This window comes from Nerophis lumbriciformis, linkage group LG06 (assembly GCF_033978685.3).
Source record: "Nerophis lumbriciformis linkage group LG06, RoL_Nlum_v2.1, whole genome shotgun sequence".
NCBI classification, from domain to species: domain Eukaryota; kingdom Metazoa; phylum Chordata; class Actinopteri; order Syngnathiformes; family Syngnathidae; genus Nerophis; species Nerophis lumbriciformis.
This window is the reverse complement of record NC_084553.2, coordinates 57,052,155-57,076,887: the sequence shown is the minus strand read 5'-3', so window position 1 is coordinate 57,076,887 and position 24,733 is coordinate 57,052,155. Positions and strand designations below refer to the sequence as shown.

General features: G+C 41.3%; 1 protein-coding gene across 1 annotated transcript in view; it reads right to left on the bottom strand.

Moving 5' to 3' along the window:
- The window catches only part of LOC133608919 (transcription initiation factor TFIID subunit 4-like), a 328,756-nt gene that overhangs the window by 168,432 nt on the left and 135,591 nt on the right, over nt 1–24,733 (bottom strand). The window contains exons 11-13 of the mRNA XM_061964571.2: nt 21,278–21,408; nt 6,165–6,290; nt 157–213 (exon numbers count right to left, since the gene is read on the bottom strand). Coding sequence (XP_061820555.2) covers nt 157–213; nt 6,165–6,290; nt 21,278–21,408 — 314 coding nt within the window. The remainder of the gene's footprint in view (nt 1–156; nt 214–6,164; nt 6,291–21,277; nt 21,409–24,733) is intronic.

Sequence of the window (24,733 nt, the reverse complement as noted above, 5' to 3'; positions counted from 1 at the left end):
GCAGGAAACCCTTTTCCAGGCGTCAAAGAGCGGGAATAATTGCTCCAACTTTTTTAACTTTGACTTTAAATGGCATTACATATGTATTGAGGCATGAAAAATTAATATGCCGAAGTCTGGCAAATGTCAAGGGTAATGATCTCCGCTAAAGCTTACCTCCTTCGCTTTCTGTTTCAGCCGAGCTTGCTCTGGGTCCTCTTGCCTGGAGCGGCTCTGTGGAGTCAAAGTGGGAGTGGGGAGGATTGGGGGGGGGGGGTGGAAAAGGAGAGGGAGGGTACACAGGTTAACAGCAGGTTTTAAGAAACCGCCTCCTCCCCTCTCGCCCAACAAAGCTTCGCTGCTCATCTGTTGCTGCTGCAGCAGAAAAGAGTGCAAAATGGGAACAGTGTACAGAGGTGTCAAGGACATCGTATTTGAATTCAGAGAAGTGCAATGGAGCTCCGCCCCAGGGGGGCTGTGGCCTTTAAACCCGCTCCAAATCCAGCCCTAAATAAGCCGCTGGAGGGGGACTCTAATCAAAAGAGGTTATTAAAAATTCTGCATGAGCCAGCACACACGCACGCACACACAGGAAGGGTGAAGGATGTTGGTGAGTATCAGTGACAGTGGTTGTGTGAGTGTCACTGTGAGCCAGCGTGGCCATGCGTTAAAAGTGTGTCCCCGGCGTAACCACACTTTCTATTTTAATAAGCAGATGTGGGTGAAGATACTTGTCCCTGGGAATCCTTCACCGCTGCGCTAAATAGGCTATTGCGGCCGACCACCTAGGGCCACACGGACGCATTACGGCGCTTAAAGTTCACAGAACGATGCTCTTTTGGTCAATGTGGACATCATCTGCATGGATTAAGAAGCAAAACTACGTTCTTCTTTCCTTGTTTAAAAATAGAAAAGAAAAGCCCTTTTAGGAAGAAATGTTTGACCAAAATGTTCACAGGTCATTCTAGCGCAATTACTCAACTACTTCTTGTGATCATTTTCTAGTTCTAATAGAGAAAGACAACACAAAATAATGTACAATAAATACGTTTATTATTTATTAAATAATGAAATAATAAATACAAGAGTACATAACAACAGCTATCTTAAATTAGTACATTGCTTGAGTGCTCTGCTAAATCTGTCCCATAGTTGTACTCCACATACTGAAAAAGAACAATAGTTTATATCGATATATTCAGTCGTGGTCAAAAGTTTTCATACACTTGTAAAGAACATAATGTCATGGCTGTCTTGAGTTTCCAATAATGTCTATAACTCTTATTTTTTAGTAAAGATGTCCGATAATGGCTTTTTTGCCGATATCCGATATTCCGATATTGTCCAACTCTTAATTACCGATTCCGATACATACAGTTGTGGAATTAACACATTATTAAGCCTAATTTTGTTGTGATGCCCCGCTGGATGCATTAAACAATGTAACAAGGTTTTCCAAAATAAATCAACTCAAGTTATGGGGAAAAAATGCCAACATGGCACTGCCATATTTATTGTTGAAGTCACAAAGTGCATTATTTTTTTGTAACATGCCTCAAAACAGCAGCTTGGAATTTGGGACATGCTCTCCCCGAGAGAGCATGAGGAGATTGAGGTGGGCGGGGTATTGGGGTTGGAGGTTGAGGTGGGTTAGGGGGTAGCGGGGGGTGTATATTGTAGCGTCCCGGAAGAGTTAGTGCTGCAAGGGGTTCTGGGTATTTGTTCTGTTGTGTTTATGTTGTGTTACGGTGCGGATGTTCTCCCAAAATGTGTTTGTCATTCTTGTTTGGTGTGGGTTCACAGTGTGGCGCATATTTGTAACAGTGTTAAAGTTGTTTATACGGTCACCCTCAGTGTGACCTGTATGGCTGTTGATCAAGTATGCCTTGCATTCGATTGTGTATATGAAAAGCTGTATATTATGTGATTGGGCCGGCACGCAAAGGCAGTGCCTTTAAGGCACGCCCCCAATATTGTTGTCTGGGTGGAAATCGGGAGAAACTCGGGAGAATGGTTGCCCCAGGAGATTTTCGGGAGGGGCACTGAAATTCGGGAGTCTCCCGTGAAAATCGGGAGGGATGGCAAGTATGACTGGGAGACGCAACTGCTCTGTACTTCTCCCTACGTCTGTGTACCACTGCGTACAGCGGCGTTTTAAAAAGTCATAAATCTTACTTTTGAAACCGATACCGATAATTTCTGATATTATATTTTAAAGCATTTATCGGCCGATAATATCGGACTGCCGATATTATCGGACATCTCTATTTTTTAGTGATGGAGGGATTGGAGCACATACTTGTTGGTCACAAAAAACATTCATGAAGTTTGGTTCTTTTATGAATTTATTATGGGTCTTCTGAAAATGTGAGCAAATGTGCTGGGTCAAAAGTATACATACAGCAATGTTAATATTTGCTTACATGTCCCTTGGCAAGTTTCACTGCAATAAGGCGCTTTTGGTAGCCATCCACAAGCTTCTGCTTGAATTTTTGACAAAAATTGAGCTGTTGGGCCACAATACCCAGCAATATGTTTGGAGGAGAAAAGGTGAAGCCTTTAATCCCAGGAACACCGAACCTACCGTCAAGCATGGTGGTGATAGTATTATACTCCGGGCCTGTTTTTCTGCCAATGGAACTGGTGCTTTACAGAGAGTAATTGGGACAATGAAAAAGGAGGATTACCTCCAAATTCTTCAGGACAACCTAAAATCATCAGCCCGGAGGTTGGGTCTTGGGCGCAGTTGGGTGTTCCAACAGGACAATGACCCCAAACACACTAGTAAACGTACTAGTAAAGCTTCCCCCCAGGCTCCCTGTAACATTAGAATTGAACTTAAAGGTCTTACAAAGCACTAAATGCTCATCATCTGAGCTTAAAGAGTTAGAGAACAACACAATCAGGATGTGTTTGCGATGTCTACTGATACAGAAGTGGGGATTGATAGAGGTGATAGCTTCTTGTTTTAACAAGATATTTAACCGTGTGTTCCGTTAGGCTAAACAAAAGAGTGAGGTTATAAGGTTTGGTGGGGGCGTTCATCAACCAGAGAATTTTCTATTATCGGGCATGGCAGGATTCGCAGAATAATACCGCAATTAAAACGACGAGGTTCGAAGCAATGACAATCTTTACTGTGGGACATTGGCTCCATTCAAAATTAATTAAATTAACCTCGCTCGCCGCTAAATGGGGCGCTGCGGGGCATTTTCATTTGCTGAAAATTGTCTTTCTTTCTTGGTCAGTGGAGATCTTTGCACCTTTTTTTAGGGTAAAGTCTACGGATCAGGAAAAGTTAAAGTTAAAGTTAAAGTTAAAGTACCAATGATTGTCACACACACACTAGGTGTGGCGAAATTATTCTCTGCATTTGACCCATCACCCTTGATCACCCCCTGGGAGGTGAGGGGAGCAGTGGGCAGCAGCGGTGGCTGCGCCCGGGAATCATTTTTGGTGATTTAACCCCCAATTCCAACCCTTGATGCTGAGTGCTAAGCAGAGAGGTAGTGGGTCCCATTTTTATAGTCTTTGGTATGACTCGGCCGGGGTTTGAACTCACAACCTACCGATCTCAGGGCGGACACCACTGAGTAGTTCCCTGTTGCACATTTGTTTATTGTGTCGGGAAACTCCACATTTGTTCAACTGAAGACGAGTCAAATCCTTTCTGCAGCAGTTTTTTTTTAAAAAGGTCAGTTTGAGTTTTTATAGACTTGACCTTTTCTACAGAGTCCACACCTACTGGAGTTAGAAATAAGCTCGCTGTTCCCCAACAAACACAGGAGGGGGGAAAAATTGAGCAGCAATTACCGTATTTTTCGGAGTATAAGTCGCACCGGAGTATAAGTCGCACCTGCCGAAAATGCATAATAAAGAAGGAAAAAAACATATATAAGCTGAAGGTACTTATAAAAAAGGAATAGTCTTACATTAAAGTGAACAAAACAAATATTGCATTTGCGCTCTGTATACATATTTATTTTAATATTTTTTTAATTAATTTTGGCCAAAGGGGGCGCATTTCAATTTCTTACACACACTTGTTATTTCATATGTTGACCAGAGGGGGAGCACTTTTAAAACCGACACACAGTCAATTTGAAAAATCCCTCCTTTTTGGGACCACCCTAACTTTTGATCGCGACGATTGGCAACACTAAATTGGTCCTAGTGTGTGAATGTGAGTGTGAATGTTGTCTGTCTATCTGTGTTGGCCCTGCGATGAGGTGGCGACTTGTCCAGGGTGTACCCCGCCTTCCGCCCGATTGTAGCTGAGATAGGCTCCAGCGCCCCCCGCGACCCCAAAGGGAATAAGCGGTAGAAAATGGATGGATGGATGGATGGACTTTTCCCCCCCTCAAATAAGGCTAATGCAAAGTTTGTGAGAAGACATCGAACTTGACCAAGTTAAAGTCGGAAAAAAACTGCGACTTATAGTCCGAAAAATACGGTATCAGCTCAAATTTCAGCAACCATTTTTATGACGGTGAATCTTGTTAAGGGACAGTACTATAGAAATTACATTTTAAAGTAGTCAGTGTACAGCTGTATAGATTTACTGTGTACCGAAAATTAGTCAACGTAGTCACTATTAGGGATGTCTTCGAATAAAGATTTCCATAATCAAATCCGTTAGATTTTACCCATCGTTGACCATCAGATTTTAAGAGAAATAAACAGCTGAAGGTACTTATAAAAAAGGAATAGTCTTACATTAAAGTGAACAAAACAAATATCGCATTTGCGACTTTTTCCCCCTCAAAAAAGGCTAATGCAAAGTTTGTGAGAAGACATCGAACTTGACCAAGTTAAAGTCGGAAAAAAGCATTTATATGTGAACTGGCAGAAGGATCGTTATCTTTTTTCAGTAAAGGATTCCCCTCAATGAACCGTAGCTGCTCCCAGTGGAGGCAGCGCTCGTGCAGCCCTAAATTGTACTAAACTACCACCACCATATGTATATATTATATAAAAATATAATATAATATATCAGTATATATTATATACTGTATATATAACATGTAAATATTACATATATCCATCCATCCATTTTCTACCGCTTATTCCCTTTGGGGTCGCGGGGGGCGCTGGAGCCTATCTCAGCTACAATCGGGCGGAAGGCGGGGTACACCCTGGACAAGTCGCCACCTCATCGCAGGGCCAACACAGATAGACAGACAACATTCACACTCACATTCACACACTAGGGCCAATTTAGTGTTGCCAATCAACTTATCCCCAGGTGCATGTCTTTGGAAGTGGGAGGAAGCCGGAGTACCCGGAGGGAACCCACGCAGTCACGGGGAGAACATGCAAACTCCACACAGAATTGAACCCAAGACTACTCAGGACCTTCGTATTGTGAGGCAGATGCACTAACCCCTCTGCCACCGTGAAGCCCATATTACATATATGTTATATTTTATATTGCTACTATGGTACATTTTAAGTCTCCTTAATACCGGCATTATCTTTTCCATCCTTACCCTTTCCATCCTTTGAAACTGAGCTACTGTGTGGAACAATTTCCCTTGCGGATCAATAAAGTTCGTCTAAGTCTAAGTCTAGTGGATATTAAAACTATACTGCTATACAAGCTGTACACTGACTACTAAAAAAAATATACAATTATATACATAGAGACATACTGTAATAACTTGAAGTAAGTAATGACGATTAAAAACTGAGTACAATCAAAAAATTCAAACAAAAAAAATTTAACTAAAAGCTTAAATTTTTTTATATTTGCATAGTATGTATATATTATTAATGTTGTAAATACAAATCTTTATATATCTTGAAAGTGTGGTCCTAAAGAGGTAGGGATTTTTCAGAGGTCTCAAGAAGGTAACAAATACAAGAACGTGCGTGCGTGTGTGTGTGTGTGTGTGTGTGTGTGTGTGTGTGTGTGTGTGTGTGTGTGTGTGTGTGTGAGGAAGGAGGGAGGAGCCAGGACACTCAGGCCCTGGAGCCATGAGCCTGAGAGGACATGGGGAGGTCACTCCATCTACTGGTGTCACACTCTAATTCATCTGTCAGGAGCAACATGCACACGCACACGCACGCACACACACACACACACACATGGCCATAACACACACTACGACTGTACATACACAAGCTGTTTGGCACGACTGGCAACAACAACACTCAAGACACTGTAAGAAGTGGAGGTGACTTACCTTGGCGGCTTTTAACAGGATCTCTCTCTCCTGCTCGTCCTTCCTTTGCTTCTCCATCCTCTCCAGTTGCTCGAAAAAGCGCAGCTGGGAACGGACGTCCGCCGACTGCTCGTAGCACTCGTCGTCCTGACGGGGGCACAAAGGCGCCATCATTGAAACGACCGCAATCGTGACCTTCTTGACTATAAGATCGACCATGTTCTCTCGACAACATGTGTCAAACTCAAGGCCCGGGGGGGCAGATGTGGCCCGCCACTTCATTTTATTTGGCCTTCGAAAGCCTGGAAATAATACGTATCAATAAAGTACTGTAACTTTTCTTACTACCGTATTTTCCGGACTATAAGTCGCAGTTTTTTTCATAGTTTGCCCGGGGGTGCGACTTATACTCAGGAGCGACTTATGTGTGAAATTATTAACACATTACCATAAAATATCAAAGACTATTATTTAGCTCATTCACGTAAGAGACTAGACCAGGGGTCGGCAACCCGCGGCTCTTTGATCAGTCTGATGCGGCTCAGCCGCATACTTGCCGACCCCCCCCCCCCCCCCCCCCCCGATTTTCCCGGGAGACTTCCGGATTTCAGTGCCTCTTGCAGAAAACTCCCGGGATTAATCCATCCATCCATTTTCTACCGCTTATTCCCTTTGGGATCGCGGGGGGCGCTGGAGCCTATCTCAGCTACAATCGGGCGGAAGGCGGGGTACACCCTGGACAAGTCACCACCTCATCGCAGGGCCAACACAGATAGACAGACAACATTCACACTCACATCCACACACTAGGGCCAATTTATTCTCCGATTTTCACCCTTACATTAGTAATAAGGGCGTGCCATGATGGTACAGCATTTAGCGCCCTCTACAATCTGTATAAACAGCGTGCCAACCCAGCCTCTTGTTATATGCATCTTCTGCTTGCACACGTAAGTGACAGCAACGCATACTTGGTCAACAGCCACACAGGTTACACTGACGGTGGCCATATAAAACAACTTTATCACTCTTACTAATAACGCGCCACACTTTGAACCAAAACCAAACAAGAATGACAAACACATTCCGGGAGAACATCTGCACCTTAACACAACATAAACACAACAGAACAAATACCCAGAATCCTATGCAGTTCTGACTCTTCCGGGCTACATTATACACCCCTGCTACCACCAAACCCCGGCCCCACCCCAACCCTGCTCCCTCACACATCAACCCCCCCCTGTGCGTCGGCTGAGGTGAAGAGTTAGGGCTGCATGGGATTCTGGGTATTTGTTCTGTTGTGTTTATGTTGTGTTACGGTGCGGATGTTCTCCCGAAATGTGTTTGTCATTCTTGTTTGATGTGGGTTCACAGTGTGGCGCATTATTAGTAAGAGTGTTACAAGTTTTTTATACAGCCACCGTCAGTGTAACCTGTGTGGTTGTTGACCAAGTATGCCTTGCTGTCACTTACGTGAGCAAGCAGAAGCCCCATACAACGTGTGGCTGGGCCGGCATGCTGATTTTAGTGGGCGCTAAATGCTGTACCATCACGGCAAGTTCGAGAGAACAGTTGCCTTGACAATCATAGTCTGCCGGAAAAATCGGGAGGGTTGACAAGTATGACGCTGTCACGCGCCGTTCATATAAAACCCGCGGGCCGCACTAACATTCAATTTTCATATTAAGGTGTGGGCCGCGTGTCTGAGACCCTTGGTTTATACATAGCACAAAGCAAGAAAAAAAACTTTGTACGCATTGTTATTTCATTTTAAATTTCAAAAGAATTGTGTGGCTCCCATTGTTTTCTTTAATTTGTGAAACTGATCAAAATGGCTCTTTGACTGGTAAAGGTTGCCGACCCCTGGACTAGACGAATAAGATGTCATGGGATTTAGCGATTAGGAGTGACAGATTGTTTGGTAAACGTATAGCATGTTCTATATGTTATAGTTATTTGAATGACTCTTACCATAATATGTTACGTTAACATACCAGTTGGTTATTTATGCCTCATATAACGTACACTTATTCAGCCTGTTGTTCACTATTCTTTATTTATTTTAAATTGCCTTTCAAATGTCTATTCTTGGTGTTGGGTTTTATCAAATAAATTTACCCAAAAAATTCGACTTATACTCCAGTGCGACTTATATATGTTTTTTCCCTTCTTTATTATGCCTTTTCGGCCGGTGCGACTTATACTCCGGAGCGACTTATACTCCGAAAAATACGGTAAATGTATTCTTTCTTTCTACTTTGGGAGAAAAAATATGTACCGTATTTTTCGGAGTATAAGTCGCACCGGAGTATAAGTCGCACCTGCCGAAAATGCATAATAAAGAAGGAAAAAAAACATATATAAATCGCACTGGAGCCCGGCCAAACTATGAAAAAAACTGCGACTTATAGTCCGAAAAATACGGTATGTACTCCATGTAATCGCAAATTATGTTAAATATGGTCTAGCTTTGCAAACATATATTATCAAACATTCAAATTGTCATGTCTGTATTATCATGTTTTGTTTTAAGTCATGTTTTGTTTAGTTTCTGTCTTTTCACTCCCTTGTCTGGTCACCATAGCAACCATTAGTTTTCACCTGTCACGTCACGCACCTGTTTCACGTTTTGAGTCACGCACCTGCATTCACTAATCATGTCCATAGTATTTAAGTTCAGTGTTTTTCAGTTTGTCTTTCTGACGACCTCACACCACATTTATGCTCTGTCCATTGTTTCATGTCCATGTTCACGCTGCTCCTCTTTTGTCCAAGCCAAGTAAGTTTTTGTTCCATGTTTATAATCTTTTTGTTTTTCATAGTTTATTCTCCGCCACTGTGCGTGCTTTTCATTTGTACTTTTTGCTATAGTCTTTTGGTTTCATAGTTTATTATCCGCCACTGTGCGCGCTTTCATTTATCCCTTTTTTTGATATATTAAATTGATATATTAAAACCCGCCATGTACCTTAATTCCCGTCTCGCCCGTGCCAACTTTCCGTTGCATCCTGGAAAAGCAAACACCCAAGACCCAGTCCTGACACAAATCACTTTTAAATCAAAATAAATACTAATAATAATGATTTCAAAGCAAGTTATCCATCAAATTATGCAATGTAAAAGTAGCAATAGAGTTCATGGTAAAATTGTGAAACTTACTGTGGTTTTTACAGCATTTTTTCTCTAAATGAAAAAAACATTACTTTTTACTGTAATAAACTCTGGTGTCATTTTGGCATTTCCAGTAATACACCGAAAAATTTACGGTTGTTGATTTGCGGTAAAAATTAAAAAATAATAAAAAAAACTGGCAGCTCAGGTGCCAAGATTTTACTGTAAAATTGCATTTTTTTTTTATTTACAGTAAAAAAACAAATGTAAATTTTACAGTAAAATTCTGGCAACTGAGCTGCCTTTTTTTTTTCTTTTTTTTTTAACCATAAAACAGTAGTACTCTTTTTCCATTTACAGTAATATACACTACATTGAGGTGAAATTATTGCAACTTACCATATTTTTTTTACATTTTAGTTTTTTTTTTAAATATACTAATAAAATGGATTAAAAAATTGTGTAATAATAGTATTGACTGTTGGACGCGGCCCTCTGGGGCCAAACATAACTGCGATGTGGCCCTCAGTGAAAACAACTTTGACACCTCTGCTCTACAAGAACTACAATTCTCTTATATAGTATAGTTTTATAGTCTACTTGCCAAAGCACACACAGACATCCTAAGGCTGTAATTCCCAACGATTTTAGCCCAGTTAGTTCCCGTTTCATTTGTCAGTCCACTGACACAGTAGGGGGGTTCTGGGTCATGGCGGACCGTGCTCTGGACCGCGACCAAGTGTAATGTAATCTGGCCCATCAAATAAGCGCACACAAACACACATTCCTGGTAGATTACTTTGTGGCAGCGCAATTCTCCCTTGTTTAGACGTGCAATCAGTAAATCACATACAAAAGCGTATAAATATTAGCAGCTGTGGGGATGCAAAGTTCATACTTTTCTTTTTCAGGTCATGTTTAAAACGTGTGTTGGCTCTGCATAGCAACGGTGGAAGCGATCAATAGAATGGCTGTTTATTTGTCTGTATCCTCAAATGCTTCCATGACACAGCAATCTGCTTAAATAATAAGCAACCGGCACATGCGCTATCTGACTGGAACTAGGTACTAGAAATAGTACTTGTTGGTGCTTGATTCATGCCTGTAGAGTAGCATCAATTGCAAGCAAGCTGAGTCATGGCAAGTACGCTTCTAAAACAGTAAAAAAAAATGCTCATAACATTCCAACAATTGCAATTAGCAAGTGATTAACAGCCTTATTAAAAACATAACACAAACAGCAGCAATAGAAATGTTATGACGCCTGAGGCTCAGAGCTTAACCTCTTCAGATTTGAATGCCACCCTACTGATAATATTCATAATATGATTAAAATGTAAACTTTTCGGTCCATTATGGAAAAAAATGGCGGCAACGTTGTGAAACGCAGCAATTTTGCTAGGGCTCATTTTGACCGTATTTTTCGGACTATAAGGCGCACTTAAAAATCCTTTCATTTTCTCAAACCTCGACAGTGGGCCTTATAACCCGGTGCGCCTAAAGTACGGAATCATTTTGGTTGTGCTTACCGACCTCGAAGCAATTTTAATTGGTACATGGTGAAATGATAAGTGTGACCAGTAGATGGCAGTCACACATAAGAGATACTTGTAGACTGCAATATGACTCATGTAAACAACACCAAAATGTAATATGTTCTATTGAAAATATAGAACATTACACACGGCGCTAAAAAATCTATCAAAATGTTTTAGTACGACTTTGGTAAGCTATGAAGCCACACCGCTTGATTGATTGTACTGTGCTTTAACATACGAGTATTGTTATTAGGGCTGCGAATCTTTGGGTGTCCCACGATTCGATTCAATATCGATTCTTGGGGTCACGATTCGATTATAAATCGATTTTTTTCGATTCAACGCGATTCTCGATTAAAAAAACGATATTTTTCCGATTCAAAACAATTCTCTAAAAAAAAACGATATTTTTCCGATTCAAAACAATTCTCTATTCATTCAATACATAGGATTTCAGCAGGATCTACCCCAGTCTGCTGACATGCAAGCAGAGTAGTAGATTTTTGTAAAAAGCTTTTATAATTGTAAAGGACAATGTTTTATCAACTGATTGCAATAATGTAAATTTGTTTGAACTATTAAATGAACCAAAAATATGACTTATTTTATCTTTGTGAAAATATTGGACACAGTGTGTTGTCAAGCTTATGAGATGCGATGCAAGTGTAAGCCACTGTGACACTATTGTTATTTTTTTTATTTTTTTATAAATGTCTAATGATAATGTCAATGAGGGATTTTTAATCACAGCTATGTTGAAATTGTTACTAATATTGATACTGTTGTTTACATTATTGCTGTTCTGAGTGTTGCTTGGTCGGGTTTGATTTTGGAATTGGATTGCATTGTTATGGTATTGCTGTGTATTGTTTTGTTGGATTCCATCCATCCATTTTCTACCGCTTATTCCCTTTGGGGTCGCGGGGGGCGCTGGAGCCTATCTCAGCTACAATCGGGCGGAAGGCGGGGTACACCCTGGACAAGTCGCCACCTCATCGCAGGGCCAACACAGATAGACAGACAACATTCACACTCACATCCACACACTAGGGCCAATTTAGTGTTGCCAATCAATTGATTAATAAAAATAAATAAATAAATAAATAAAAATCGATTTTTTAAAAATGAGAATCGATACTGAATCGTACAACGTGAGAATGGCGATTTGAATTTGAATCGATTTTTTCCCACACCCCTAATTATTATGGTGTGTGTATAAGGTAAGACATATTATCTGTCGTTTTGTTTTTGCAACTTTTCTTACCTTCTGGTACGTGCTGATCTGTATTTGGGATCTGCATTAGTCCTGAAAATTTGTGCGGGTCCGCCTCTGTAGTCCGTGCCTACACCGTAGTCGATAAACTTCTTCTTTTTCTCGATTTTCTTGTTATGGGACATTCATCCTCGGCTGTTGCCATTTCTAATATAAAGTAGTGTAAAGTTCTTACTTATATCTGTCAGTAAACTCGCCATTTAAATTTTCCTGAGGGAACTCTCCTGAACGAATCAATAAAGTATTACTATCTATGAAAGCGCTAAAACATACCGGTGTAGTGAGTTTACATTATTTACCCAAGGAACTTTAGTTATTAGAGAGTTCCGGTCGGACGGTTTTTCACGGGACACATTTCCAGCCCAAGTGGAGGAATTCAAGTACCTCGGAGTCTTGTTCACGAGTGAGGGAAGAGTGGATCGTGAGATCGACAGGCAGATCGGTGCGGCGTCTTCAGTAATGCGGACGCTGTATCGATCCGTTGTGGTGAAGAAGGAGCTGAACCGGAAGGCAAAGCTCTCAATTTACCGGTCGATCGACAGTACGTTCCCATCCTCCCCTATGGTCATGAGCTTTGGTTTATGACCGAAAGGACAAGATCACGGGTACATGCGGCCGAAATGAGTTTCCTCCGCCGGGTGGCGGGGCTCTCCCTTAGAGATAGGGTGAGAAGCTCTGTCATCCGGGGGGAGCTCAAAGTAAAGCCGCTGCTCCTCTACATCGAGAGGAGCCAGATGAGGTGGTTCCGGCATCTGGTCAGGATGCCACCCGAACGCCTCCCTAGGGAGGTGTTTAGGGCACGTCCGACCGGTAGGAGGCCACGGGGAAGACCCAGAACTTGTTGGGAAGACTATGTCTCCCGGCTGGCCTGGGAACGCCTCGGGATTCCCCGGGAAGAGCTGGACCAAGTGGCTGGGGAGAGGGAAGTCTGGGCTTCCCTGCTTAGGCTGCTACCCCCGCGACCCGACCTCGGATAAGCAGAAGAAGATGGATGGATGGATGGATATTTCCAGCCTTGTTGTTACACTAGTGAGCCACGGATGAGGAGATGCTGCTCCGTTATAGATTTAAGTAACGTCTGAAGGTCATTAAAACAGTTAGCTCCATCTTTTGACACTTCTTCCACACCCGTCCTTGCACGCTACACCGCTACAACAAAGATGACGAAGAAAAGACGCTGCCGAAGGTGAGCCACGTAAATAAGATCGCCCACAAAACGGCGCATCCTGTCAGAAAGCGGCTTGAAGATGATCTGTAAAATATAATCTATGCAACATTTTGACCAAAGAACCACCATTACATGTTATGTAGACCACAAGGAAGTGTTTTACATTTAGAAATAAATAATAATAATATGACTCCTTTAATGTGTCCTGTGGTCCGGAAAATACGGTAATCTTATCGTTCGATCAGTATTTGAGGATAGTTTTAAAGCTAAAAGCATGTAAATGCATTGATCTGTTATGACGAGCTGTGTCGCAACAGCAGCGGTTGCAAAAACAAACTTGTGAGGGTGGAAGTTGCAGGGAGCAAACATTAGCTCCTCATTAGGAAGACAAAAAATAGGATTCCCAGCCATCCAGAGTAGATAACCACCAGTGTGGGCGCACGCTTTAAAACACTATTTACAGATAAGCCTTCTCTTGGGGGAACCGAAAGGTAATGCGTAGAAAAAAAAAAACAACTTTTGCAGGTTATGAAAAGTTAATAAGATAATTGCTTATTTCACATGTTCATGCGAGCAGGTGTGCGCCGCTCTCTTTCTGCTCTTCCGGCTCCCATCGCTAAGTGTGTGTGGATGAGAGAACACATCAGAGGACCCCCCCCCCCCCCCCCACCCCCGTACCCCCGCTCTCATCCAGCCTTCCCTACTCTTTGTTGCAGCGCTGAGCTTGCACTCTCGCCGATGCTCCTGCCACCGCAAACCGGGGAGCCCAGTTGCTCCTTTAAGGTCCTCTTCATCTTTTTTTTTTTTTCCCGCTGATGTCAACAAAGTGGCTTCACAGAGCTTCCAAGTCGCGCTCACACACCTCATTTGCAAAACCACAAAAAAAAAAAAAAAAAAAGGAAGCGGGAATGAAAAAGGCAAAACAAGACGTGGGGCCGGCTACGGCGACGCTCTTCCTCCTGCTCGGTGTCAGGAAAAACACGTTTTCAAAATTCCCAACAGAGCTGCATGGCTGCGCTTTAATGTCAGCCAATTAAGCGTGCTTATATTCTTATAGTCGACGGCTACAACAGGTAAAGTCACCCATAATGTTGAAAGCACAGAAGCCTTCCTTTAGATCGGAAGTTTTTACAGACTGCCAGTCGCAGACTTTATCAACTTAAGATAAATGGGTTCCCATTTTAACTCGTATATATTTATTATTTTAGTAGTACATATGCATTTTGTCAGCAAGTTTAGGACACGCATATTGTCGCTTTTACCCTACTTTTCAATGGTAATGAACTTACTTCCTCTACTTTTCAGAAGTAAGAAACACTGTTTTGGTAGGTGGAAATAAATGTGGACAAAGTTATTGGAAAACAATAATAATAAAAAAATTGTTGATTTTTTTTAATTTATTCAGAATCTAGTTTTGATCTGTTGTTTATGTATTATCAGCAGTGTAGGACATTTAGGTATTTTTTATAAAATACATTACATGGGTGGATGAGGATTTTTTCTACATTCCTGCTGTACACAAATATTAGGGCTCCCCTCTTAATATATTTTAATTGATTTTTGTATTAAATCAATAGCTTATTCAATGTTATTGTTTGCAATTTTTTTTTAATATATATTATTATCATTAGTAAAGCGCAATAATCCCTCTTTTATTTTCTGGACCATAGGGCGCACCAGATTATAAGGCGCACTGCCGATGAGTGGGTCTATTCAGGTCTTTTTTCATGCAAAAGGGGTCATATTATGATTTTTTTCTAAATTTAAAACATTTCCTTGTGGTCTACATAACATGTAATGGTGGTTCTTTGGTCAAAATGTTGCATAGATTATGTTTTACAGATCATCTTCAAGTCGCTCTCTGACAGTCACTTCAGGATACGCCGTTTTGTGGGCGGTCTTATTTACGTGGCTCACCTTCGACAGCGTCTTCTCTCCGTCATCTTTGTTGTAGCGGTGTAGCGTGCAAGGACGGGCGTGGAAGAAGTGTCAAAAGATGGCGCTAACTGTTTTAATGACATTCAGACTTTACTTCAATCAACAACGGAGCAGCATCTTCTCATCCGTGGCTCACTAGTGCAACAACAAGGCCGGAAATGTGTCCTGTGAAAAACCATCCGACCGGAACTGTCTAATAACTAAAGTTCCGTGGGTGAATTATGTAAACTCACTACACTGGTAGTTTTTAGCGGATTCGTAGCGAGATATAAGTTACAACTAGAGATGTCGATAAATGCTTTAAAATGTAATATCGGAAATTATCGGTATCGGTTTCAAAATTATCGTTATCGGTTTCAAAAAGTAAAATTTATGACTTTTTAAAACGGCGCTAAGTACTCAGATGTAGGGAGAAGTACAGAGCGCCAATAAACCTTAAAGGGGAACATTATCACAATTTTAGAAGGGTTAAAACCATTAAAAATCAGTTCCCAGTGGCTTATTTTATTTTTCGAAGTTTTTTTCAAAATTTTACCCATCACGCAATATCCCTAAAAAAAGCTTCAAAGTGCCTGATTTTAACCATCGTCATAAACACCCGTCCATTTTCCTGTGACATCACATAGTGAAGCCAACACAAACAAACATGGCGGATAGAACAGCAAGCTATAGCGACATTAGCTCGGATTCAGACTCGGATTTCAGCGTCTTAAGCGATTCAACAGATTACACATGTATTGAAACGGATGGTTGTAGTGTGGAGGCAGGTAGCGAAAACGAAATTGAAGAAGAAACTGAAGCTATTGAGCCATATCGGAAACGACACGACAGCCAGCGACACGGGAGAAAACGAGGACGAATTTGGCGATCGCCTTCTAACCAACGATTGGTATGTGTTTGTTTGGCATTAAAGGAAACTAACAACTATGAACTAGGTTTACAGCATATGAAATACATTTGGCAACAACATGCACTTTGAGAGTGCAGACAGCCCATTTCAGGCGCGCTAAGAACATATATTTGTCCAAAATTTCAGCACTCAGGTTAGCCATACCTAAATAGACACAAAATACTGCATTACACAAGACTACCCGAATGTACTCAATTGATTGAAAAAAATAAATGTTTTTAAGCTAAATTATTGGTAAACACAGTTTATATATAATAATTTACGTAAAACCGCGAGTAATGAATAACGTTTCATCAATTAATATATTCTGTAGACATACCCTCATCCGCTCTCTTTTCCTGAAAGCTGATCCGTCCAGTTTTGGAGTTGATGTCAGCATCTGCTTTGAGTGTCGCAGGATATCCACACATTCTTGCCATCTCTGTCGTAGCATAGCTTTCGTCGGTAAAGTGTGCGGAACAAACTACTGACCATTCCGTCGGCTTTCCCCACAGCCTCGTATTTTGAACACATTTCGTCCAATTTCTTGCCACTTTCGCATCTTTGGGCCACTGGTGCAACTTGAATCCGTCCCTGTTCGTGTTGTTACACCCTCCGACAACACACCGACGAAAGTGAGAAAATGGCGGATTGCTTCCCGATGGTGACGTCACAACGTGACGTCATCGCTCCGAGAGCGAATAATAGAAAGGCGTTTAATTCGCCAAAATTCACCCATTTAGAGTTCGGAAATCGGTTCAAAAAATATATGGTCTTTTTTCTGCAACATCAAGGTATATATTGACGCTTACATAGGTCTGGTGATAATGTTCCCCTTTAAAGGCACTGCCTTTGTGTGCCGGCCCGATCACATAATATCAACGGCTTTTCACACACACAAGTGAATGCAAGGCAGTCTTGGTCAACGGCCATATAGGTCACACTAAGGGTGGCCGTATAAACAACTTTAACACTGTTACAAATATGCGCCACACTGTGAACCCACACCAAACAAGAATGACAAACACATTTCGGGAGAACATCCGCACCGTAACACAAAAGAAAAAATACCCAGAACCCCTTGCAGCACTAACTCTTCCGGGACGCTACAATATACAACCCCCCCCCCACATCAACCCACCCCCCCAAAACCCCGCCCACCTCAACCTCCTCATGCTCTCTCAGGGAGAGCATGTCCCAAATTCCAAGCTGCTGTTCTGAGGCATGTTAAAAAATATGCACTTTGTGACTTCAATAATAAATATGGCAGTGCCATGTTGGCACTTTTTTACATAACTTGAGTTGATTTATTTTGGATAACCTTGTTACATTGTTTAATGCATCCAGCGGGGCATCACAACAAAATTAGGCATATTAATGTGTTAATTCCATGACTGTATATATCGGTATCGGTTGATATCGGAATCGATAATTAAGAGTCGGACAATATCGGAATATCGGATATCGGCAAAAAAGCCATTATCGGACATCTCTAATTAGAACTTTACACTACTTTATATTAGAAATGGCAACAGCAGAGGGTGAATGTCCCATAACAAGAAGATGGAGATAAAGAAGAAGCTTATTGACTACGGCATCGGCACCGACTACAATGGCGGATGTGCGCAAATTTTCAGGACTTATGCAGATCTCAAATACACATCAGCAGGTACCAGAAGGTAAGAACAGTTGGTTTTGCATAATATTGTGAAACAAAACGCCAGATAATATGTCTGCTAGTGGGTGCCATTTTGCGGTCCTTATACACACACCATAGTAATACTTGTATCTCTGACTACGGTAGCCGTAATGGACCGACAATCCATCAAGCGGTGCGGCTTCAAACTCATACTAAAACATTTTGACAGATTTTTGAGTGCCGTGTGTAATGTTCTTTATTTTCAATGGAACATTCAAAGTTTTGGTGTTGTTTACTGGCGTCATATTGCAGTCAACACGTATATCTTATGTGTGACTGCCATCTACTGGTCACACTTATCATTACACCATGTACCAAATAAAATTGCTCCGAGGTCGGTATGCACAACCAGAATTATTCCGTACATTAGGCGCACCGGGTTATAAGGCGCACTGTCGATTATTGAGAAAATGAAAGGATTATTAGTGTGTCTAGTAGTCTGAAAAATAGGGTAATTGGTTCCTGACCCGACCGTGGTAAAATTAATTTCTGCGAAGTAGAATTATTAATTATAAATTGAATATTTTCACAGCAAGAGCATAACAAACCTGATCCAATATGTTTTTTACATTATGAAAGCTCTTTAGAAATGCAACATAGTCACATGAACACTGGTTTAATTCAATATTGTAGTGCTTATAGTAATGTATATTTTCTGCTGGATCTACTCTCTATTTTATGCTTCCCTTTTTTTGCTATAGCTGTTACATACACTGTAATATTGTACATGGTAATTGGGATTTGTTATATATTGTATATATTATATAAAAATATAATATATCAGTATATATTATATAATGTATACATAGTATGTAAATATTACATATATGTTATACATTATATTGCTAATATGGTACATTTTTAGTCTACTTTATACCTTTTGTTTTCGCCCTCTTTTTGTGCCCCTGTGTGCATTATCCTTTCCATCCTTACCCTTTCCACCCTTTGTAACTGACCTACTGTGTGGAACAATTTCCCTTGTGGATCAATAACGTTTGTCGAAGTCTAAGTCTTCTTGAGGCTGAGCCTATCAATGGCCACGATACTAGACAGCACGCTCTGATTGGATTAGTCTCATTTAGTGGCCAATGCAACCGTAAAATTGAAAAATGCTTAAATAACGTTGGCAAAATATGTAGGATTCTGCTTTAAAACATCCACCCAGAAAAAAAACTAAAACGTGCGATACAGTAAATCTTCTAATTGCGTTGTCAAGAGGGACGACCTTAGTAGTATTTTCTTGGTCTTATAATGAATACACTGCTTCTACAGTCGGAAAGGCCCAACAACGTCTTTTTTTTTTTTTTGAGGAAACTAAAATGTGCAAACATTCCGCAGAAATCAATGGTAACTCAATGGTAATGGTCCTCACTTACGGCTTTTTAGTGTGGTTTGCTAGCTGCACTAAAGCGAACCAACAGGCCCTCCAGCGAGTGGTTAAAGCGTCGGGGAAAATTACAAGGACGATACTCCCAGAGATGAGTGCCATGTACACAACTTGCTTCCTAAAGCGAGTACACAACATCCTGAAGAACAGATACCCCCCAGCACATGGCCTCTTCAACCTGCCACCCTCTGGAAGGAGGTATAGATCAGGACCACCAGAATGTCTCACAGTCTGTATCCCCAGGCTGTGAGACTGCTAAACGAACAGCCTCCCCCTTTGCTGCCCCGGACCATCTTATTACCTCACTCTTCACCACCTCAATAATTGTGCTCTGGACATTGCATTGCTGCAACATCAACGTAACACCCATCAGACATCTGACTGTTCCCACCCCCACACCCCTCTATTCGCCATCTTTTTGACAATGCTAAACTGTAGACTATGGTCAACCTGCACTTCAATGCAGTTTCTATGCCGCGAGACAAAGCTCAAACAAAATCTCCTTGACATGAATGACTTAAGTGTTATTATGACAATGACAATAAAGGAATTGATTGATTGATTGATTGATTGATTGATTGATTGATTGGTATGGCCTTCTGTATCCAATTTGTGTTGGTTTGCACAGGAGCTCTGTGCTCTTGTGTCATCCTTTTGTGTTCCTGATGTTTCCCTCTGGTTTTCATTTGTTTTTTTTGTTTTTTTGCCTTTTGGTTCGGGACCCTTTGGAACTGTGCGACAAGGGGTGGCACTTTCGTGACTTCTGCGGTTCTTTTTTGTTAACTTCTGGATCGGCCTCCCGGGAGCCTTTTGGCCATGGAGACCAGCTGCTGGGTCTCTGCCCCACCAGAGTGCGTTTGGAGAGACTGAAGGAGATGCGGATGAAGAGACACGGCTGCGGAGCTAGCGCTGAGCGCCGAGACGGACAAGCTTCCCAGTGTCTTGGCTGAATTAGCAGGTATCGGACACCTCGGTCTCCTTGGACGTATCCTCGCTCATCCATGCGGACTGGACACTGGCCGAGATTTGGTGGGCGGCCGAGTGTGGAGTCAGCTCTCTTGGTTGCTTTGTTGGGTCTGCTCCTTTCTCTGGCCATGCTTCAACCCCACCCCAGCAGACGATGGCGTGGAACACCGCAGAGGCCACCACAGTGTATGTTTTTATGTGTATATGTGTGTAGAAATGGCTGTTTGCATCAGATCTGCTCTTTTAATGTCTCTAATGTCCTTTGTGTTTGTTGATGTTTCCCTCTTACACACATGTTTATGTGTGCTATGGCTATGAGGTTTTATTCCTTGGCCTCAGTCTGGACCACCTCTCCTGGGGCCCAGGCTTAGACTGAATTTTTTTTCCCCCTTCCCAGCGTTTACCTGTTTCTCACCTTTTTTGTAAGGGGCAGACCCGTCAGCGATCCTGTTCTGTCTCCCTGTAATGTTTGTCTGATCTTGAATGGGATTGTGCTGAAAATCTTAATTTCCCCTCGGGGATTATTAACCTCTAAAGGCCTTAGTGGCCACATGCGTGGACAGCACCTTTTAGCCCTTATTTCCAAAATTGTGTACACTACTGAATTGGGATCTTATGCCGACATATGGACACTTATACTGCCATCTGGTGGTGTCAGAAGAGTATAACATACAATGGAATTTGGAAAAAAAAGTGTAAAAATAAAAATTAGCATGAAGTACACATTTGTGTACTTATGGACTAAGTACATCATATAAAAAGATGATTTGTATTTTTTATCAAATTAGGGTCCAATAAGCCCAAATAGTAAAGAGAAATAAAAAAAAAAGCATGTAAACAAACAGCTTGGGCCTTAAGAGGTTAAAGTATTTCTGATTCTGATAATAAATGCAATAATTATCATTATAACCATAATTAGTATAATTATGATTTACATCATCATAATTATTATCAATACTTTTCCCTTATTTTAGTGTAATTAGCGACAGTAAAAAAAAAACTGCTTGTTTCTGACTTATTTTCCGTGGTGCTGTATAAAACTAAAAAAGTTAAAATGGCAATTTCAGGGCAATCTCCCACCTTTGCTGGGTTTTGTGTGAAAAACATAAGTGGCTTCTCTACTGTTATGTTTTGAACGTGAAATATAAATTGTGCTACGTACCTTGCAGGAGTCCAGCCGGTGCTGCGCAATGGCCGTCACTTTTTCTACAACTGTTCGAAGTCGCGATTGGGCGGCGTGCGAGATGAACGTCACCACCTCCAAGGGGACGTCCATGACTCCAAACTTCTTTGCTGTGGAGTGAGACGGACCCAATCACTAATCAGCGCAACCATTTACAGTGAAAACAGCTCAAGTCGGTCATTTTATGTTGACAACGAGTCTAATTCGACCAACTCATTAAATCCAGGTTACCATGTTTTCTTATTACAACCAAATGTTAGGTGTATCTTGAAAAAGTAAGTTAACCATCAAAGTGTACAAGGTAAAAATTACAATAGACTTTTTGGAAAAAATGGGAGCTTAGTCAGCAGTATTTTACTGTAAAAAAAAAAAATCTGGTGCCTTTTTTCCATTTACAGTAATGCAATGTACAAACAACCGTATATTTCATGCTAAAAAAATTGTACCATAAAAAATAGTGGTGCTGTTTTTATATTTATAGTAATATACTGTAGAAAAAAAATTCCAAGCTGCCAGTTTTTCCTACAAATTCTACAGTTTTACAGTACCGTATTTTCCGCACTAATCTCTCCATCCGCACACGGATTACTATTTCACAGCAGATGATATTCCTGTGAACCGCACTGTGGATACAACGGGAGCACGTACGGTGAATATTCGCACCACAGGGAATGAGAAGTCATCCTTCACTGTGGTTCTAGCTTGCCATGCTAATGGCCAGAAACTTCCACCCATGGTGATATTCAAAAGGAAGACCTTGCCAAAAGAGACCTTTCCAGCCGGCGTCATCATAAAAGCTAACTCGAAGGGATGGATGAAGAAAAGATGAGCGAGTGGTTAAGGTAAGTTTAAGTTTACGCGAAGAGGCCGGGTGGCTTTCTTCACGCAGCTCCGTCCATGTTGATATACGATTCCATGCGCGCCCACATCACGCTGGTTTTAATATATTATTAAAGTTTGACTGACCTATTTGACTGTTTTTTTGACATTCCTTTAGCGCAGTTAGATGCGGCTTACAACACGGGGCGGCTTATAGGTGGACAAAGTTTTGAAATATGCCGTTCATTGAAGGCGCGGCTTATAACCCAGGGCGCCTTATGGTGCGGAAAATACGGTATATGTAAAAAAGTATATATAATCAAATATCGTGAGGCGACTTCTTACACATTTATATGCATAGGTACAGTCGCGATCAAAAGTTTACATACACTTGTAAAGAACATAATGTCATGGCTGTCTTGAGTTTCCAATACTTTCTACAACTCTTATTTTTTTGTGGCCAAACAGCTCAATTTTTGTTTCATCTGACCACAGAACTTTCCTCCAGAAGGACTTATCTTTGTCCATGTGATGATCAGATGAAACAAAAATTGAGCTGATTGGCCACAATACCCAGCAATATGTTTGGAGGAGAAAAGGTGAGGCCTTCAATCCCAGGAACACCATTCCCACCGTCCAGCATGGTGGTGGTAGTATTATGCTCTGGGCCTCTTTTGCTGCCAATGGAACTGGTGCTTTAAATGGGACAATGAAAAAGGAGGATTACCTCCAAATTCTTCAGGACAACCTAAACTCATCAGCCCGGAGGTTGGGTCTTGGGCGCAGTTGGGCGTTCCAACAGGACAATGACCCCAAACACACGTCAAAAGTGGTAAAGGAATGGCAATATCAGGCTAGAATTAAGGTTTTAGAATGGCCTTCCCAAAGTCCTGACTTAAACGTGTGGACAATGCAGAAGAAACAAGTCCATGTCAGAAAACCAACAAATTTAGCTGAACTGCACCAATTTTGTCAAGAGGAGTGGTGAAAATGTCAACCAGAAGCTTCCCAGAAGCTTGTGGATGGCTACCAAAAGCGCCTTATTGCAGTGAAACTTGCCAAGGGACATGTAAGCAAATATTAACATTGCTGTATGTATACTTTTGACCCAGCAGATTTGCTCACATTTTCAGTAGACCCATAATTAATTCATAAAAGAACCAAACTTCATGAATGTTTTTTGTGACCAACAAGTATGTGCTCCAATCACTCTATCACAAAAAAATAAAAGTTGTAGAAAGTATTGGAAACTGAAGACAACCATGACATTATGCTCTTTACAAGTGTATGTAAACTTTTGATCACGACTGTATACAGCCATAACTCCAATAAGACCCTCAATCTAAGTATTTTAGCCTTTTCTTTCTTTTTAAGGGGAACTCCGAAATTTGCAAGCACATTGTGCGGTCAACTAATCTTTTTTTTTCAATTATTATATTTTCATGATCGTGAGAAGCAATAATCGAAATCAAAATCCAATTAATCGTCCCGCCCTAAAGCATGTGCAGCAAATGAGTGTCTCCATGGTGAAAGCCCTGTATAGTACACGCCTGATTTAAATCAGGCGGTCTGCACCAGTCTTAGCAGATCACACGCAACACGCCCACTAATAGTACACGTCATTTTATTGTTTGCACACGCTGTTTAGAGCAGTGCTTTTCAACCTTTTTCGAGCCAAGGCACATTTTTTGTGTTGAAAAAAATCCGGAGGCACACCACCAGCAGAAATCACTAAAAAACTAAACTCAGCTGTCAGTAAAACGTTGTTGTCGCAACTGTTGGATATGACTTTAAACCATGACCAAGCATGCATCATTATAGCTCTTGTCTCAAAGTAGGTGTACTGTCACGACCTGTCACGTCACACCGTGACTTATTTTACCCGTGCGTAGTGTTTTAGTTCTTGTCTTGCGCTCCTATTTTGGTGTCTCTCTCTTTTTTTTGGTATTTTCCTGTTGCAGTTTTATGTCTTCCTTTGAGCGATAGTTCCCGCATCTACTTTGTTTTAGCAATCAAGAATATTTCAGTTGTTTTTATCCTTCTTAGTGTGGACATTGTTGATTGTCATATTATGTTCGGATGTACATTGTGGACGCCGTCTTTGCCCTACAGTAAGTCTTTGCTGTCGTCCAGCATTCTGTTTTTGTTTACTTTGGAGCCAGTTCAGTTTTAGTTTTGTTCTGCATAGCCTTCCCTAAGCTTCAATGCCTTTTCTTAGGTGCGCTCACCTTTTGTTTATCTTTGGTTTAAGCATTAGACACCTTTTTACCTGCACACTGCCTCGCGCTGTTTCCGACATCTACAAAGCAATTAGCTACCGGCTGCCACCTACTGATATGGAAGAGTATTACACGGTTACTCTGCTGAGCTCGAGACAGCACCGACACTCAACAACAACACATCATTTGCAGACTATAATTACTAGTTTGCAAAAAATATTTTTAACCCAAATAGGTGAAATTAGATCAACTCCCACGGCACACCAGACTATCTCTCACGGCACACCAGTGTGCCACGGCACAGTGGTTGAAAAACACTGGTTTAGAGTATTGTATTTGGATCTTCATAGATCAGGCCCTATTATAGAAGACCATAAAACATCATATTAAAAAAATA